This window comes from Psammomys obesus, unplaced genomic scaffold, assembly GCF_907164565.1.
Source record: "Psammomys obesus unplaced genomic scaffold, mPsaObe1.curated_primary_1811, whole genome shotgun sequence".
NCBI lineage: Eukaryota > Metazoa > Chordata > Mammalia > Rodentia > Muridae > Psammomys > Psammomys obesus.
This window is the reverse complement of record NW_026596131.1, coordinates 3,576,656-3,596,964: the sequence shown is the minus strand read 5'-3', so window position 1 is coordinate 3,596,964 and position 20,309 is coordinate 3,576,656. Positions and strand designations below refer to the sequence as shown.

Here is a 20,309-nt window from a genome sequence, read left to right as displayed (position 1 = left end):
AATAAATAAATAAATAAATAAATAAATAAATAAATAAATAAATAAATGTATAGGTAAAAAAATAAATGAATGAATGAATAAAGGATTAAATAAATAAATAAAGGATTAAATAAATAAATAAATCTTTTGAAAAAAGCTTCTGACTGAGCACACACCTTTAGTCCTGGCACTTGGGAGGCAGAGACAGGTAGCTCTCTGAGTTCAAAGCCAGCCTGGTCTAGAGAACAAACACCAAAACAGCAAGGGCTACACAGAGAAAACTTGTCTTTTGGTGATAGAGGGACCTGGAGAGATAGTTGAGTGGTTACAAGCAGTGGCTGCTCTTCCAGAGCACCCATGTTCGGTTTCCAGCAACCACATGGCAGCTCACAACTGTCCAGCTCCAGGGTCTCTGACAACCTCTCACTGACATACATGCAGGCAAAACACTAATGTCTACAAAATAAAAATAAATATTTTTAAAAACAAACAAACAAAAGCCTAAATTTGTGACTTCACTTCTGCTTCTTCCACTGGCTCCTTTTTTCCTTTGGTGCCTCCTTGTGGCAGAATGTCTCACAGATTATGAACCCTCATTCAAGAAGCAAAAGCAGGAGGATCTCACTTTGGAGGTCAGACCAGCCAGGGCTACACAATAAGGCTGCCTGAGGAAGGAAAAGCATAACAGGAGGTCCTCCCTGATTCTCTCAGATTCTCACACTGTCACATCTCCAGAGATAGCCACTGACATACTGAATGCTATCTCGCTGTCTCCACACAGCGGCGTGGGCTGTGGCTCTCCCACCTCTCCTTTACTCCTCAGCTGCTCTGTGTGTTCCCTCTCCCCAGCCTGTCAACACCACATACCAGCTCTGCAGCCTTCTCCCTGGTGCCCTGAGCCAAGGCCCAGATGCTAACATCTGTACCCCACCATCTCTTAATCTCTCTCCCCCAAACTCCACACTTGCACTCCCTCTTCATCTGCAGCCAAATGGCTCAATAACACCTCAAAACCAAAGGTCCAAAACCAAGCTCACAAACCTGCTCCCTAGATACAGCCTTCTATCCATGGCTGAGGGAAACCCTATTCTTCTAAGGGCTCAGTCAAAGAAAAGGCCAGGGTAAGTGACTTCACATGACACGGTTCCCCCATTGCCTGCACTCAGAGTGTCAGAAGACAGGCTCCTGCCTTCAACTTCTACAGTTACTACTATTTATAAGCTGAACACTGAGTCTCTGTCATCTCTGTCCTGGGTCATCCCGACAGTCCCAAACTGTCCCCTTGCATACATTCTTATTCCGTTTAGTCTATTTTCCTTCCTTTTGTTTTTTGAGACAGGGTCTCTCTACACAGCCCTAGGTGTCCTGGAATTTACCATGTAAACAAGGCTAGCCTTGAACTCACAGAGATACTCCTGTCTCTCCTCCTGAGCACTGGGACTAGGCATGCACCACCACACCCATCACTTTTTTTTTTTTTTTTAATAGTCTATTTTGAACAGCAGTCTAATGTTCCCGGTAAATCAAGTCCCAGCACTGCTCCTGCTGCTGTAGCAGCTCTCCAACTCCCTCGGAATAAGGGCCTTCTTTGAATGACTCAGAAGGCCCAACAAGACCCACTGGCTCTACCCTTTTCCCTCTCCCCCTCACTCATCCTACCCTAGTCACACCAGGTCAGGTGTTGCTCAGGTTTGCCTGGGATGCCTCCGCCTCAGGGTCCCTGCACCGTCTGCCTGTTCCCTTTCCCCCAGCTTTCCACAAGGTTCACCTCCTTTTCTCCTTCCCATCACCTTCCGTAGGCTGGCCTCGCCTGGCCTGGGTAAAACCCCATCTCCGGCCGGCACTCCTGAGCCCACCCCTTTCAGCATGCTGTCAACCTAGAGTGGAGTTACCTGCAACAGCCACTGGTTCTGCCTATCCCCTACTAGACAGTAGCAGGAAGAAAGGATGCCTCTTTTATCAGCGGATGTGTGAAGTTCCTAGACAGCCCGTGGCAGACAGCATGTACTCAATGAACACATATTAAATGTATCAGTGCTATAATACAGTTTTCAAAGTTTAAAAATATAGCTGTTTGCCATTAAGGATGTTCAGAAATCACTAGGTGTTTCATTCTTATCTGTTCAGGCCCAAATTAGCTGCCCTGTGAGGAAAGTGTCCAGCACATGGTTCTTGTAATTAATGAGTACCTCACACAGCGTTCACTCACCAACTGCAAGAATGAGGCAATTCTGTAAAGAAGACTCTCGATCCTGATGCGCTCAATCTCCAGTGGACACGGCCCTGTCAAGTCTGCCATGGAGTACTGGCCAAGAGAAAGCAGGGCCTCGGTGCAGTGCTGGAGGGCCATGTCATAGTCCTGCCTCTTCAGTGACTCACATGCTTGTTCACATGACTTTTCAGCTCTTCTGTCTTCCATGACTCAGGGACAAAAATCCTAAACATGAGAAAAGAATGCGTGTGATTGAAAGACTCAGTGAAGGGCTGGAGAGATGGCTCAGCAATTAAGAGCACTTGCTGCTCTTGCAGATCCCAGATCCAGGACCCAGGTTCGCCTCCTGGGCAACTCACTACCATCTCTAATAGCGGTTTCAGAAGATCTGATGGCTTCTTTGGGTACCTGCATGCCTGCAGTGAACACATACTCAGGTACACACATTCCTAAACCCCCAGCTGAATGCCCAGGGGAGAGGCTCCTGTCACTGCAGCTGAGCAGCAGCTGAGGGCAGTGTAAAGTCTAACACATAGATTTTATAATGTCTTTACTAAGATCCAGGCTAAAATACCCACTATCAGCAGCCAGGATCAAATTCTTTATTAGTGAAACAATGCCACAAAGCACAAATAAAAATAAGATTCTACTTTTTGACCAAAGGAACAGAAATGTTTCCTATCTAAACCTTCCAGTTTCAGCCTCTCTTTAGTCTTGTTTCAGTCACTGCAGAAAAATCAAAGTCCATATGGTGTAGGATTTTTTTTTCACACCCTTAAAGAAACTAGCCAAAGTTCGAGCTGGGCATTACTTCAACCCAGCCCACATTCCCAGAGGGGCAGGCCTTAGGCTAAAAGCCTCAGCACGGAGATGGTGCATGAGGTCACTGCTTTCCAGGATCTCGGAGGTAAGCGGTGGAGCCAAGGCACAAGTTACCAAAGGTCAGAAAGACTCATTCCATCTGAGGCATGAGCTGCCTCAAGAGGAGACCACGAGTTCACCACACAGCCAACAGAGGAGCAAACTCCAGCTTTGCAGAGACCAGAGTTCAGCTGAACCAGAGGGCTCCACAGGTGAAAGTGCTTGTCACCTAACAGGATGACCTGTTTATCCCTGACAACCCCGAGGCAGAAGGACCAACTCCTGCAAGTCTTCCTCTGGCCTCACCCACACATGCACCCACAACAGCAAATAAACGCAATTAAAAAAAATTTAACACGAAGTGTTCAACTGGACTCAGCGAGAGGAGAAAATTCACACATTAAACTCAAGAAACCCATGAAGGGGTAGGGTAAGAGGAACTATGGACCAAATACCATGAGAAATGGAAGTTGGCACCAGTGATGGCACACGAAAGACAGGCTGTAAACAAAGTGAGAACCTTTCAAAGGCTCAATGGTAGAGCACAAGGCTAGAATAGACAGGTTCTAAGTTTGGTTCCCAGAACCATGAAAAAGGAGAGGAGGTGAGAAGCAGTCTATCCAGTATCAGTCCTATGAAGAACTGCTTAGAAGAAATGGCAAGCACTGACCACTAAGAGCACAGCAGAGCCTAGAGCCAGCGCGACAGCCCAGGGAACAGTGCTGCCAATACCGACAACTGGAGCTGGACTGCAGGGACCCGCGCAGCAGCGGAGAGTCAGACTCCCAGGGGCGTGGCCCCTGGCCTCACAGTGCTCTGTGGCAGGGTGCACACCTCCATGCACACAAAAGGAAAGTCTTTCTCCAAAGAGGTTTTTGAAATTAACTAAAAACTCAAACTGCTGGGCACACTGTGAGGGATTTTTCTGGGCTGGACTTTCGAGGTGGGAGACCCATCCTAAATCTGATCCACACTTCCTGATGGCAGCCTGCAGAAACAGGCGTGGAAGAAGGAAGTTTGCTTCTTTGCCCGCTTGCCGTCACTCACACTGACAAGTTCATCTCCCCTGCGGCTCAGGGATTCCTGTGCTGGTGTTAGAACTTCCTTCTTCAGGATTCCAACACAGACTGGCAGCATCCCAGGCCTGGGACTCCAGCATCAGACTGGGACGGCACATCCAGTCTCATGGACTGAACAACCACGGGGTCCTGACCTGTTCACGCGAGACAGTAATTGTTGCACCACTTGGACCACATCCGGCAAGCCACTCTAATGCACCCACGTGTATATGTTCACTCTCTGGGTTCTGCTCCTTTAGAGAACTCTAACACACAAATTATTGTTTTTAATGGGAGCGAGAAAAACCACTACAACATTTCAGGAAAGAGACAAGAGAGCCAGCAAGATGGCTCAGCCAGAAAAGTTGCTTGCTGGGAAAGCACAACTTGTTTGACACATGTAACCCTCAGTAGGAGAGAACCAACTCCCAAAAGTTGTCATCTGACTACACACAAACACACGTCTGCCTAAAAACACACACGCGCGTGCGCGCATCATGACATTTGTTTGTATTAATAATAAGTAAGACAGCAAAAATTCACGCTTCTCCCAATTCCGTCACTTGGTGAACAGAAACCTGGCAGAGATGACGTACTGTAAGAGATGACGGTCACAATACAGCCTTAAGGCCAGCTCTTGCCATCCCTCCTCCCCACCTTTATCAAGCCTGTGGTCTGCTTCACCTCTTCAACCCTCTTAGCCTCTCTTCTGCTCTGGTAGCCCTCTTCACTCCCTCTGGCCCTCCACACTCCCTCTGGCCCTCCACACTCCCTCTGGCCTTATGGAGTTGATCTGTCCCATCACGCCCTCAATCTACAGTAGCAGTTCTCAATCTGGAGGTCGTGGTGGCTTTGGGGTTAAGCAACCACAGGGGTTGCCTAAGACCCTCAGGGGACACAGTTATATTTCAATTCAGAAGCAAAATTACAGTTATAAAGTGCAAAAAAAAAAAAAAAAAAGTATGGATGTGGGTCACCCCAACATGAAGAACGGTATTAAAGGGCCACAGCTCTAGGCAGGTGAGAGCCACTGGGCTACAGAGGTGCTCTCGGGCGGCATCACCAGCTCCGACCTTGGCAGCCTGGCTCTGCCCTTGGTAAGCTGTCCTGCAGCCATGAAGTGCAGGACAGGGTGAGAGGCGGCAGAGGTGGGCCTAGCGCCTCAACTCCCCACACAGCTGACACCGCAGAAGACAGAGGCCCCGAGGGACCAGACAAGAAGAGCTGAAAGGGACACCATCAGTATTATCAGCGTCTAGCAAACACATGTGGTTAGTGCATGAGATGCAATAAAATATTTTCTAACTCCCTCAATTTGGAATTTGCATGTGGGGGGGAGGTGCAGCAATGAACTTGAAGGCTAAAGACCAACACCTACTGTCTATTATTATTATTATTAACATTAATGTTATTATTATATTGTTACAGCTTTTCCTGCTCCTGGTGCCCACAGAGGCCAAAAGAGAGTGTCCGGGATGATCCCCTCAGGCTGGAGTTACTGACATTTTGAGCGACTGTGAGGGTACTGGAGATCAAACCCGGGTCCTCTGGGAGAACAGCCCCTGCCCTTACCTCCATCACTCCAACCTCTGCTTCTGCCTCTTGAGTGGCTGGACTAAGAACATGCACTACAGCCAGGCTGGTGCCTTTAATCCCAGCACCCTAGAGGCAAAAGCAGGTGGATCTCTGTGAGTTCAAAGCCAGCCTGTTCTGTGAATGCATCTACGAAGAACAATGAAAACTACATCATAAGACCCTGTCTCAAACAACAAAGATGTGCCTTACTATGTCCAGTTTCCTTTTTTCTTTTTCTTTTTTTTGAAATAAATTCTCTTACTGAAACTGGAGCTTCTCAATTTGGTTAGCCTGGATGGCCAAAACCTTCAAGGACTGCCTGCCTCTGTTTCCCCAGTGCTGGGTTACAAGGACACAGCACTACCCTCAGATCCTCACCTTCCCAACTGCACTCCTCCTGGGATTTTTAACCAAAAAAGCTTCTAAATGTTATACTTAATATGTTAAATATTAATACTATTGGTTTGTTGGTTTGGTTTTGGTTTTTCAAGATGAGGCTTCTCTATGTATCCCTAGCTGTCCTGGAACTCATTCTGTAGACCACGCTGTAGATACCACTACCCCTGCTTCCCAAGTGCTGAAATTGAAGGCATGTGACCACTGCTTTACAAACTAAATCTTTTAATATAAAAAAATTAAAACTGTATCAACTAACAAGATAATCCAACAAATAGATGGCAGACACCTCTTCAATCTTTGCCTGTTCTCTTTTTAAACTCCCTCAGCTTCCCCTCTGCATGCTATATAATACCCAAATGTGTTTAAGAGAATTTAAATATTTCCGTGATGGTTTGGAATTTATGTCCCTAATATAAACATGTGATGATTTGGTAAAATCAATTACCAAATTGATCTTACAAGAAAACAGAATTTCTCACTGCTGTACTGTTACAGTGACTGTCACCACACCTCAGAATAGCCTTAAAGGCCCGGGTGAGCGCTCAGCAGTTCAGAGCACTTGCTGCTCTTGAAAAGGATCCAGGGTCAGTTCCCAGCACTGTCAGCGTGGCTCACAGCCATCGTTATAGCTCTAGTTCCCAGGGATCCAACGCCCTCTTCTAATCTCCATGAACACACTACACACATCTGCTCCGCACACACGCAGGCAAAACACCTATACACATGAAAAAATTAATATTAACAATAAAGATGGCAGACAAAACTATCACTAGTTTATGGCACACAGCAGAGCTGTCACCAAACTGGATGACAGTTGAGGCTGGATACTTCTGTGCTGCAGAGAGCTGTTCTGTGGACAGTGGTCTGTTAAACAGCATCCCCCAGCCTCCACCTACTAGACACTGGCAGCACATCTGCCAACTTAGCATAAGGAAAAATGTGTCTAGACATTAACAAACATCTTCCTAGGGAACAAAATTAGCCTAAGTCAAGAGCTGATAGATAAGTACATAGACACCAGAAAAAGCAAGGTACGGCAGATCCAGCTTCTAGGAAGACTGAGGGAAAAAAGACCCCAAGTTCTTGGCCTGCCTGGGCTAAAAACCAAGCTTTAGAACAGTCTGAACAATTTAGTAAGACCGTGTCTCAAAATAAAGTAATTAAAAGGAGCCACTAAGTCGGCTGAACAGGTAAAGGTGCTTGAGGGCAAATTAGCTTTTCCCTGGAACCCACACAGTGGAACAAGTCACCTACAAGCTGCCTTTAACCTAAGTAAATACAATTTAAAAGTATTTTTACCCAGAGTGCACAAAAAAAACCTGTCTCTAAAAAAATAAATAAAAATAAAAAGTACTTTTACTTTTATATTTAATTATGTGTATAAGGATCCTGTGTACATATGAATACAGCGACCCTTGGAGGCCAGAGGTGTTGGATTCCAGAGACTGGAGTTATATGAGGTACCAACTCGGGTTCTGGAAATTGAACTCAGGTCCTCTGAAAGAGCAGCAAACGCTCTTTAACCACTAAGCCATCTCTCAGGTCCTGTTTGAGTTGCTGACACAGGGTCTGGCTTACAATCAGGAGACAGCTCTCCAGCCCAGAGTAAGTGACTTAACCTGAGTCTCTCAAATTGTCACCTGGAAATGGATAATAAAACCATAAGTACCTCCCTCCTCGGGTGACTCTGTGGGGAGCTTAAAATGATACCTGGAAGTGGTAATTCCCCTAAACCTGCAAATACTCACCTGCAAATTTTCCAAATAAAATGGAAATCACAACGTTCAGCACTTTCCAGCGAGACTAGCTCAGAGATTAAGAGCACCCAGGTTCCGTTCCCAGCACCCAGATGGAAGTTTATAACCATCCACACATACCTCTACTACATGCTGGCAAAACACTCTTACACTAAAATAAATAAATCCTTAAAAAGAAATTCCGATTTCCAGCACTTGGGAGGCAGAGGCAGGTAAATTTCTATGAGTTCAAGGCCAGCCAGAGCTACAATGAAACTCTGTCTCAAACTAACAAAAACTCAAAAATATAAAATAAATTCAGTACTATTGTTAAAGAAAAGAAAATACAATTCTAGGGCTGGAGAGATGGCTCAGAGGTTAAGAGCACTGGTTGTTCTTCCAAAGATCCTGAGGTTAAATCCTAGCAACCACATGGTGGCTCACAACTATCTATAATGAGATCTGGTGCCCTCTTCTGGCCTACTGGCACACATGCAGGCAGGATACTAAATAAATAAGTGAGTTTTATGAATAAATAAAATAAAATACCATTCTCTGTGACAACTTCCTCTACTTGACAAAGGAATGGTTTTCATCTCAGTCAGCAGGTAATGAATACACCAACACAGTCACTGCCTCCCTGGACACTGCACTCCCATGCACAAGCCCACATATGAACATGCGCATACACAAATAATTTAAGAACAGGCATAATGGTGCTCTTTAATTCTAGTACTCGGGGGGCAGAGAAAGGCAGATCTCTGTGAGTTTGAGGCAAGCTTCACCTACATAGCCAGTTCCAAGACAGCCAGAGCTGCATTCTTTTATAAGATCTTGTCTCAGAAAGACCAAAATAACAATAATAAATAAATAAATAAATAAATAAATAAATAAATAAATAAATGATGAGAAGATGCACAACATTATTTAGCCATCACAGATATTCAAATTAAAGCCATGATTAGCTTTCAAACACACAAGAGTACATGAGTTTAAAGGGCTGGGGGGGGCTGGAGAGACAGCGTGGCGGTTAGGAGCACTTGCTGCTCTTCCAAAGACCCAAGAGTCCTACAGTGTAGACGTTGATCTGGTAGTCCAGTGTATGCCTATAACCTCGGCTCCACAGAACGCTAACCCAGGAGGATCCCTGGGGCATGCTGGCTTTCAGCCCAGACAGGAAAGCATGAGGCCCCGGTTTTGGATAGATTCTGCCTCTAAAGAAACAGATGGAGTGTGACAGCACCTGTCACCTCCTTCTGGCCCCCAAACATGGACAAAGGCATACACAGACTCACACACTGACATGCATGTCACAACAACACCTCCTGTTCTATCTAGTTACCCCAAGATGATGAGAACCATACTTACTGTAAATAAACATTTACAGCCGCTCTATTCAGAATTGCTAACAATAAAACTCAAAGTGTCCTTCAGCAGTGAATGAACAAACTGTAGCTCTCCCACAGTGGAAAACTACTCAGCAGTGAAGAAGGACAGCCTACAACCACCTAGGTGAAACTACTGCTCAGTGGAGGAAGGTGCCTGGCATCAAACCTGACACCTCAGTGAGATCCCGAAAACCCACACGGTGGAAGGAGAGAACTGGCACCCAAGAGTGCCAGTCCTGACACAAACACACACATACACACAAAATCAATTAATTAACTGAGTGATTAATTAATTATGAAAAGTAGGAAGCAATCATAAAGCTTGCCAACTGTGTGATCACAGTGACAAGGCAAAGGAAGCACAATTACAAAGGCCAGCGTGAGGGAGCCTCAAGGAGGGCACTGCACTTACTACTGACTGGACACTGAATGCCTGGATAAACCAGATGCACAATGAACTAATGAAACTACTCTCCAAAAGGAAGCTTTGCCAGGCATGGTAGCATGTGCCTTTAATCCCAGAGCTTGGGAGGCAGAGGCAGGGGGATTTCTTTGAGTTCAAGGCCATCCTAGTCTACAGAGTCACTTCTAGGACAGTCAGGGCTATACAGAAAAATCTTATCTCAGATAGATAGATAGCTGGATGGATGGATGGAGAGATAGAGAGATAAGAACAGAGTATTAATAATACCAATATACTAGAATAATGAAATAAGAATAAATCTTAGTGCCACAATTGAAATCCTTTAGAAATTGGGGGGAAAAGATACAAAGCAAGTGAGTTATTAATAATCAAAATGCTTGCATTTCCCTCCCTCTTCCTTAGGTTGAAGCAAGCATGCAGCCTCAGAAGAAGCGTTTGCAAATAAACCAACTGTCAGAGGTCATCTGGCACAAAACATAGGATGCTTTTGAAGAATGCCATCATAGCTAGTGGCTGGTCTGGGTCCAAAGTAAACACTGGAAGAAAAATGAAATCAATGGTGTACCACAGTGCGGCAAGCAGACTGGCTGGGACCAAGCATGGTCAGAGCCAGACGACAGGAAGGCCTGGCTCACATACATGCTGTCTGTGACAGTAACAACAGTCAGCAGGCCACCTTAAAATCAAGTCATGACATCTCTTCGTTTCTTTGAGAAGCCTTGGAACTCGCTGCTTTGTTGAGTAGCCGGGCCTCCAGCTCACAGAGATCTCCCTAGTGAAATTAAAGCCACGCGCTGCCATGCTCAGCCTATGTTGATTTAAACACAAAAACATCACTAGGTGTGGTGGCATGTTCGTAACCCCAGCATTCAAGAGGCTGAGGCAAGAAGATGCCACGTCTAGAGCCAGTCTCCAAAAATACAAACGGGAGGCAAAGGAGGGCCCTCGGTATGTAAGGTATCTGAAACACAAGGACGATGGCCCAAGTTCAAGTCCCAGCATCCACGGAAAAGTTGGGTACGTGTATAACCAGCACTGGGAAGGCAGAGCTATGAGGGTCCTTGGGCTTGCCGGCCAGCTGTATTAGTCAGCTCCAGGTCCATGAGAAACCTTGTCTCAAATAAACAAACAAACAAACAGATGTGGTGGAGAGCAGCTGAGGAAGACCTCCAACCTTTCACATGTGTGTACACACACTCATAGGTACAAAACCAACCACTTGCCTCCTTACACTGATTTCTCTTGTCAACGTGGCCACAGCGCTCTTTCATCTCGAAAGCTCTCCCTCCTTTATCGGATTAGAGACAGGATTTCAAGAGCAAACAGCAACAGTGATCAAACTCCAGGAGCCAACAAATATCGTCACTTGAAAGTCAAGTCAATTTCCACATCTGTCTTCTATCTTTTCCCTCTATCAACACAAAATTGTCTACTTCACAATTAAAGGGGCCGTGTGCATTTGTAAAGGGTTAGAAGACTAACAGTTACCTTCAATGTCCTCTCTTCTTTCACTGAAATTGCTAACAGCCATCACTGATTCCTTTTCCTTTGGGGGTGGGGGTCAGTACTAGGAGCTGAACACAGGCCCCAGAGATGCTAGAAAAAGCATCTACCGCTGAACTGTATCCCTAGACCCACAGCTGATTCTTAACCAGACCCTGGATGGCTTTACTTTACATACTTTACTTAGACTATACACCCATAGGAAAACTTAAAAGACAAAATAATATGCAAGGTTCTTGGGGCTGGGGTGTAGCTAGGCTGGTAGGTACAGTGCCTAGCATTCATGGGGGTGATTTCCAACATCGTTTAAAACTGGGCATGACGGTGTACACGCCTGTACGGATGGATTACACACGCCTGTAATCCCAACACTCAGAAGGTGGAGGCAGGAAGATGAGAAGTCCAAAGACATTCTCAGCTACATAGCAGAATCCACCTGGATTACAGTCTCCAACAGGGCTGGTAAGGTTCCATCAAGTGACACAGGCACTTGCTGCCAAACCTAAGGAGCTGAGTTCAAGCTCTGGGACCCACAGGTAAAAGGAGAGAACTAATTCCTGCCATGTTGTCCGCTGACCTCCATTGGATGCCATGGCATGCACCTGCCTACATACATGCCTACATGCATGTACAGTCACAATGTGTATGTATACACACACACATTAACAATATATGTAAAAACCTATTAATATCTGAACTCTAGCCATATTAAACAAAAAAGTAAATTAATAGATGTGGTCATATTAAATATTTTTAAATTACTTTACAAAACAAAGAATATGAACATTCTAAAGAGAAGAACTACTAGAAAAACTTGAAATCCACTTTTTTAAAGGTAGTGTGCCTATGGTTTGCCCGTGGGATTTCCAGTGTTATCCTAAATTAAGACGATGCTACAAAGTCAGTGTGCTATGACACTGAAAGAAACTCAGACTGACCACATGACCTTTCACCCACCATGCCTACTGAGCAGCAGGGACTGGCAGACATAGCAGAAAGCATAAGGCTGGCCAAAGACGCAGTGTATTGGGGCCAGCCCGGCCAGGAACTCACTATGTGAACAACTGCCGTGCTTCCTCCAGCAGAAGAGGACACATGATTCCAAGATGGCCATTACCTGGCCCCTGGGTACTCACAATCTGGCCACAACCTAACTTTCTCAAAACAGCACATACAGACCATAATTGTAGTCAGGCCTTTTGCAACATGCCTATCCTGCCCACAGCATTCTTCCCTACCTCTCTCTGGACCTACCTACATCCTGGCCTGCTTTCAGTGACCTCCTCAAACCAGCCTGCCTTCCTACAGATTTATTGAGCCTCTGATATCTACTACCTTGGATCATATACAGCATGAGAGATACTTATCTGCCCCAAACTATCTCTTATGTAAACGGGCATCATGATTTCTGTCATTTTTATCCCCAGGACAACAACCACATCCATTAAAACTATTCAATAAGTACTTTATTTGAACTGTCCAAAGAAATGACTTAGAATAACTAAAATACCAATCCAAGAATTGTCAGGTCAGTTGTTACTAAAAATGCAAGCCATAAGAAGAAATGCAGTATTGCTTCTAAGTCATCTGTTTGCCCAGATAGGAATCTGTAAGTGGTTCTATGGCATGCACAGGTGTCCTGCAAAGCAAAATTTTATTTATTGTAATGAATGTACTTACTACACATCCAGACTTCCATTTTTCTCTAAAACATAAAATCATTGAATACATATATACAAACGCACACACATACAAAAGGAATGAAGGAACAAATGAAAGAAGAAAGAAAAAATTTAAAATTTAAGGGTCAGTGAGATAGCTCAGGCCAATGATTGAGTTCTATCCCCTGAATCCACATGGGGGAAGAAGAGAGCTGACGCCTGTAAGTTCTCAACAAATTGTCCACTGACTTAAACATACACACAGGCACACACACACTCAGGCACACATACACAATAATAAGTATAAAAACAATCTTGTAATTGCTAACCATTCAAGAGGCACTAGGGGAGAGTAAACCTCTGGGAGAAAATGAGAAGAAATCAAGTTCATCAACCATTTTCTAGTTCACTTTCCCTTTTCCACAAGTGGTAATGCTTCTAAACTCCAACAGTACAACAAAGAAAGTTGGTTTTTGTTTTGTTTTGTTTTTTAATTTGGAGCAGGCTCTCATATGCCTTGGCTTGGGCTAGCCAAGAACTCATTATATAGCCCAGGGTAGTAGAAACTCACAGCTATCCTCCTGCCTCAGCCTCTTAAGTACAGGCATGAGCCATCCCATCATGTTTTAAATATATGAAAGAAACACTTTCAAGGAACTTCTGTGATGTTTTACTAATAATTTGGTTTTATTTAAGAGCTAAAATTGAGATCCATTTTTCCATCTATCACTTAATTTTTCCTAGCTCATTTTCCAAAATTGCTAGCGCCTCTAGAGATAACCTTAGTTTCAGTGATTCCAAATTATTTTCTAAACAGTTTGGGCCCCCTCCTAAACCATTTAACACACATTTTAATCAACAAAAACACGCCCACACTGAGAAGCAAGCAAAGCATACTGAGGGGGAGATCTGGGGCTGGCAGGATGGCTCCGTGAGTAGAGCACCTGTCTGCAAGCTTGACAGCACAGTGCCCACGTAAAACTGGAGGAGGGAACCAACTTCAAAGGTATCCTTTGACCTCCACTGGAGCGCAACAGCACAAGCACCTGCCCACACACGCTGTTTTGCTTTGTTTTTTAAAGAATGAACTCTAGCAGACACAGTGTTTTGTTATTTTTTTTATTTTATTTTATTTTTTTTTCCTAATGGGGTCTGTAGCCCAGGATAACTATGTATCCCAGGCTGGCTCCAAATCCCAAATCCTCCTGCCTCAGGCTCCTGAGTGCTGGGATTATTGGTGTGTGCAAACATGCCTAGCTCACATCAGACAAGAACTAAAAACAATGTAGTAGAAGATCATAAGCTCAAGGTCAACCCAAGACTTATCACTAAAAATGCATTCTATATTATTTCTAATATTTCTGGATTTTACTGTTATAAAAACTCTTCCTTTGTATTTCATTTTTCCCTTTCAGATTATCTATATAGATATGCAATTGAATTATAGTTAAATAGCTGAGATTCTTTTTGTTTTTTGGGTTTTGATTGTTCGTTGTTTTTTTCAGATAGGGTTTCTCTCTGCCCTGGCTGTCCTGGAACTCAATTTGTAGGCCAGGCTGGCCTTGAACTACAGAGCCACCTGCCTCTGCCTCCAGAGTGGTGAGATTAATGGCATGCACCACCATGCCCGGCTTTAGCTGAGCTTTTTTTTTTTTTTTTTTTTTTTTTTTTAATTTTATTTTATGTGCATTAGTGTGAAGGTATTAGATCCCTTGGAGTTGGCATATACAAACAGTTGTGAGCTGCCATGTGGGTGCTGGGAATTGAACTCAGGTCCTTTGAAAGAGCAGACAGTGCTCTTAACCCCTAAGCCCTCTCTCCAGCCCTTAACTCATTTCTGGGGGACCCAATGCCCTTCTTTCGGCTCCTGTGAGCACTATATACACATGGAGCACAGGCGTACAAGCAGGCACAACACCTCGTCACACAAAATAAAAATAAATAAATCTTTAATTAAAAAAAAATAGTGCACTGGGCTGATGGTGGTTGTACACACCTTTAATTCCAAGACTTGGGAGGCAGAGCCAGGTCAATCTGTGAATTTGGAGGCAGCCTGGTTTATATAGCGAGTACCAGGTCAGCCAGGGATACACAGAAAGACCCTGTCAGAAAAAGGAAGAAGAAAGGGAGGGAGAGAGGAAGGGAAGGGTGGAGGGAGGGAAGAAGGAAAGAAGGAAAGGAAAAAGGAAGGAAGGAAATCTGCTGGAAGCTAGATGGTTAACAGTAAGCTAGCAGCGGTGCTCCTTCGGTCTGACAAGGTGCTGTGGGAATCTGAAAGCTAACAGTGCCTCCGAGGGGCTGGATGCCTCGTACCTGAGAACTGCAGTCTACATATGCACCTCCTCTGCAAGTCTGAAACTACTCCAAATGCTTATTCAAAGCAAAAATGGGAAGCTCTGGGTGGTACAGTCGTAACTTCTCTCAATGCATCTGCATTTTATAATTTTCAACAACGAACAAGTTTTATTGTGGCAAAAATAAAAAGGCTTAGCGTCTCAGGAGACAGCCCTGAGGCAACAAGAAATTCTGCATTTGCTTCTCCTTCCCTTCACTCGGGGTGTTGGTCCTCTTTGTAGGCCCTACCACTCGGATTCTTTCTCACTTTTCCTTAATAAATCTAAGATCAGGGGCCGGAGTGTTGGTTCAGCGGTTAAGAGAACTTGCAGAAGACCTGGGCTCAGCACCTAGCACTCACATGGCAGCTCACAACCTTCTCTAACTCCAGTTCCAGGAGATCTGAGGCCCCTTCTGACCTCCATGGGCACCAGGCACGCACATGGTGCAGATATACATGCAGTCAAAACACTCATATGCATACACATAAAGTAAATGATATAAGAAATAAAAATTAACGGTCTTCAAGAAAGCAGAAACCAAACTATGGGGTACTTTCCTTACCAGCAGAAATCTGGGGTCTTGGAAACACGCCCAACACGTGGTTTGCTGCGGTGACCGGGAAGGCAGGAGATGAGACAACACCGGGGGCGGCAGCCACACCCCTCCCACATTCCCTCCACAAGCTTGCACAAGCAGAGTGTCTAAATTAAACACCCTCGTCCTCTACACACGATGTCACCGCCGGCTCTCCAAGCACTGACGCTGGGGTGAGGGCCTTCTCCGTTTCTAGGGTGAGGCAGAGAAGCAAGTGCTCTGGGGAACCTACCCCAGGTCTACCTCTTCAGGCTCCCAACCATATACTCACTGCACCTGCCTCCACCCCACCACCAGGCACCGCCTCTCCCCCTCGGTCTCCAAAACACTTCTCACATCCACCACTACTTTCCAAAACCACCAGCTTCGTTCAAGCTCTCCTCACCCTTCACTCAACTACCAGGAATCCGACTAGTCTCCGGCCCCACCCCTCCTGCCTGCCAACCCATCCCCTCACGCATGCCTCCTGACTAGGGGCAGCATCACCTTCTGATTTGCTCCACTCCTACCCAGGATGCATGCAATTAGGATGTGCATTTCAAACCGGCCCCATTTCCACTCTACCCCAGGCTTCCTTCCACGCCTTCTTTCTGTTGCTTATCATCTTCATGCGCTTTACAAGACACCTCTTCAGGCTGGCATGTTCCCCGATATCCCCAAGAAGGCTGCATCACCCCAAAACCCCTAAACACTTCATCCAAAGTCATTCTACAGTCCCTACCTCATTCTTACTTGTTCTTTTATTTCTCGGTACCTGTATTCTCTTTGTGAGACAGCTAGTTCCTTTCCAGCAGGAACTACATTTTCCTTCTGCTCCCATTTCTTAGAACAGTTTCTCAAAGAGTGTGCTGAGGCACAGCCATGCCATGAATGACTGAGGGACGCCCTCCCACAGCAGTCTCCTCAGCCACAGGCGCAGAAGCCCAAAGGCCTCGCTGATGAAGCTCGCGCTCTTGCAGGATGCAGCCCTGTGGTTCACGCGTCCAGTAAGTACTTGCTGAGGTGGACCTGGGAATCACCAACTGTGCCCCTTCAACCACAACCCCCAAAAGCACTCGCCCACTCGGACTATATCCTCATTCCAAGCTTCTTCACTGAGCTCAGTCTAGCTATCTTCCTATCAAGTATCTATCATCTGGTTAGACTTGCCTTACCATGTATAGACCACATCAACTTTGACTGCATAACAGAAAAGGTCAAAGATGACTCAAATAGTCAGACACAACATGAAAGATCAGTAAGATACAAGAGCCACTTTATACTAAATCAGAAAAAAAAGAATGTTTACGGGGCTGGAGAGATGGCTCAGAGGTTAAGAGCACTGCTTGCTCTTCCAGAGGTCCTGAGTTCAATTTCCAGCAACCACATGGTAGCTCACAACCATTTATAATGTGATCTGGTGCCCTCTTCTGGCGTTCGGGTGTACATGCAGGCAGAACATTGTATACATAATAAAATAAATAAATCTTTAAAAAAAAAAAAGAAAAGAATGTTTACAGGAAAATGGACTTCTATCCAACTTATAATGCAAGAGGAAAATACTGTATGACATCCTTGGTGCTACTGTAAAACAATATATCAGAATCCATAAAAACATTCGTTGACATATACATCTCTTAACATAAAAACATACTCCAAAATGTATCCTAGAGATAGTCAGAAGATATGTGTGTATATATATATACATACATACACATACATACATACATATATCTTTCCACCAACAATGATACAAATTACACGATTAACTAATAGAGCTAGAGAGATGGCTCAGTCGTTATGAGCACTGGCTGCTCTTCCATAGATCCTGAGTTCAATTCCCAGCAACCACATGGTGGTTCACAACCATCTATAATAGGATCCGATACCCTCTTCAGGTGTGCAGGTGTACATGCAGACAAAACACTCACATACATAAAATACAAAAATAAACCTTTTACTAATGGATAACTGAAAACCAGCCAGCAACATAAATAACTAATGCAAAAAGACAGATGTAGACAGACTTGGCAATGCAGTTCAGCTGGCAGAGTGCTTGTCTATCATGCACAACTCCCTAGGGTCAAGTCCCAGCACCAAGAGGTAAATACACCTGTAATCAGGAGATGGAAGTCAGAGAGAAATTCAAGGTCATGCTGGATACAGAATCTGAAGCCAGTCTAAACTGGATGGGATTGTTTCTGTAAGCTTTCTGTATGTAAATTAAAATTGTAAATTTTCTTTCAATTTTTTGGTTTGTTTTTTTGAGACAGGGTTTCTCTGTGTAGCTCTGGCTGTCCTGGAACTTGCTCTGTAGACCAAGCTGGCCTTGAGCTCAGAGATCTGCCGGTCTTTTTTGTGAAACCCCTAACCCCGCCCCCAATGCTAGGACTAAAGGCACCACAATGCTCAACTTAAAATTATAAAATTTATAACATGAGAGCCGGGCTTGGTGGTGCAAGCCTGTAATCTCAGCACTCTGAGAGGCAGAAGCAGGCTTATCTCTGTGAGTTCGAGGCCAGCCTAGTCTACAAAACAAGTTCAGAACAGCCAAGGCTACACAGAGAAACCCTGTCTCAAAAAACAAAACAGAACAAAAGACCTGTATAGTCATAAAATTTATAACATGAAATGTTCATCAACATCTAATAAGTTCTTAAATCATATTATTATATCATAATTTACAGTATGAATATTTTGAAAATCAACTATTCTAGGTAATAAACCCAAACACTAACAATGTCAACACTAAGAAAGGTCCAAGGGGCTAGAAAGATGACAGTTTAAAACATGCTCTGCTCTTGAAACAGACCAGAGTTCTGTTCCCAGCACCAATACCAGGTGGCCTGTGCCTCCAGCTGCAGTGTCGGGTTTCAGACCCCGACCAGTGGCTAAGGTTCTTATTTAACACACCCTACTTATCTTTATCTTCTGCCCCTAATATGTAGGCTCTATCATCCTGCTAGGTCCAGGTGTTTTCTCAAGATCTGCATCCAGAATGCAGGTGACCTGGAAGACTGCTTCAACTGAGCCTGCACTTTCCTAGCCGCAGATGGTCCCACAGATGCTGGACAACGTAAAACAGCCTGCTCTTCCTGGATTTGCTCAACATTGCGTATTTTGGCCCTCTCCTCAATATCAATGCCCCAATGTGAGCAGGAAGTAATCATAGACAATCGAGTCGCCCCTTATTCACTTATTATCAACAAAAGGCAGGGATGTTGGGTTTCAGACTCAGGACAATTCGCTGAGATGCATATTTAACATGGCAAAGACAATTCGCTGAGATGCATATTTAACATGTCAAAGAGGACCTGGCCTCCAGGTTCTCCCCTCAGTCCTTACCTATTACAGGGCATGGCTGGCACAGGCTGACCTCTACTCTGAACTTTCCAGGCCAGGAACTGGGCTTCCATATATAACCCAGACATTGTGGTTCCCTCTCGTTCTCTGCATCTTCTCTCTCCCTGTGTGTGCATGCTCTTTCTCTCATTCTCTTCCCCTTCCTCTCTGTCTCCCTTCCCCATGGTCTTGTTCCTTGGAGCCAGTGAACCCACCCAAGAACTGCATCCAATAAACCTGTCTTTATGCTTTAATCTGGCTTGAATTGGTTCATTTCGTCAGCAGAGAAAACCTATTACAGAGGATCTGTCACACACACACACACACACACACACACACACACACACACACACAGGAGCTGGCTTGAACACCCAATTTACAAATGTAAAAAAAGAAGGAAAGCTCTAATCCACCCAGGAAACAACAGCCTGTAACAGGAGCTCAGCAGCCTTTCTAGTGCTGGGTCAGGAACAACCCACCATGCCAGCTTTTTATTAGATCTTGAAACAGTCTCAGGGTGGCTTGGTTTCCCGGAAACAGTACTAGCCTTTAGCTAGTAGTTCTCCAGTGCTCCCGGCACTGAGATTAGATTACAGACAACATAACCCTCTCTGCCAATCTCCACCTTAGTTTTTCCTTCTTTCCTTTTTTTTTTTTTTTTTCTTTTTTGTTAGATTTTCAAGATATATATTTTCTGTGTAGCTCTGCCTATCCTAGACCATGCTCTGCAGGCTAGCCTTGAGATCCCAGAGATCTGTCTGCCTCTGCCTCCTGAACACTGGGATCAAAAGTGTGAACCAACACCACCTGGCCATCTTAGTTTTCCATAACCAACAATTCACCTCAAACAGAAATTCCAACCATCTGCACAAGAGGCAAATCACACAAAATGCACACATACTCAAGGTTCAAAGGACAACAATTACGTGCTAATGTGATGACTAAGGAGCCATGACCACATTACTGTAAACTTCAAAAGTGTGCAAATATGCTGTGTGTGTCAGAGGGGTCGCAAGAACACTGTGCTGACTCAGCAGTGGACTGTTGCAGTTGGGACAGACTCACAGACACATCAAAGAACCAGGGGCCAGGAAGTATTAGCACAGTTAGAAGAGACGGGTGTGGCTGCCCATCTGGAAATCCTAATCCTCAGGAGAGGCAGAGAAGGAGGAGCCCAAGTGTGAAGGCAGCCCGGGCTACACTGCAAAATCCTGCCTTAAAGCAGGAAAAAAAAAAAAAAAAAAAAAAATCATAAAGAGAA

General features: G+C 44.7%; 1 protein-coding gene across 3 annotated transcripts in view; it reads right to left on the bottom strand.

Moving 5' to 3' along the window:
* Helz (helicase with zinc finger) overlaps nucleotides 1–20,309 on the bottom strand; it is a 142,876-nt gene that overhangs the window by 114,251 nt on the left and 8,316 nt on the right. For all 3 annotated transcript variants that reach the window (XM_055592127.1, XM_055592129.1, XM_055592128.1), the window contains one exon: nucleotides 2,189–2,416. In XM_055592127.1, coding sequence (XP_055448102.1) covers nucleotides 2,189–2,398 — 210 coding nt within the window. In that variant the 5' untranslated portion in view covers nucleotides 2,399–2,416. The remainder of the gene's footprint in view (nucleotides 1–2,188; nucleotides 2,417–20,309) is intronic.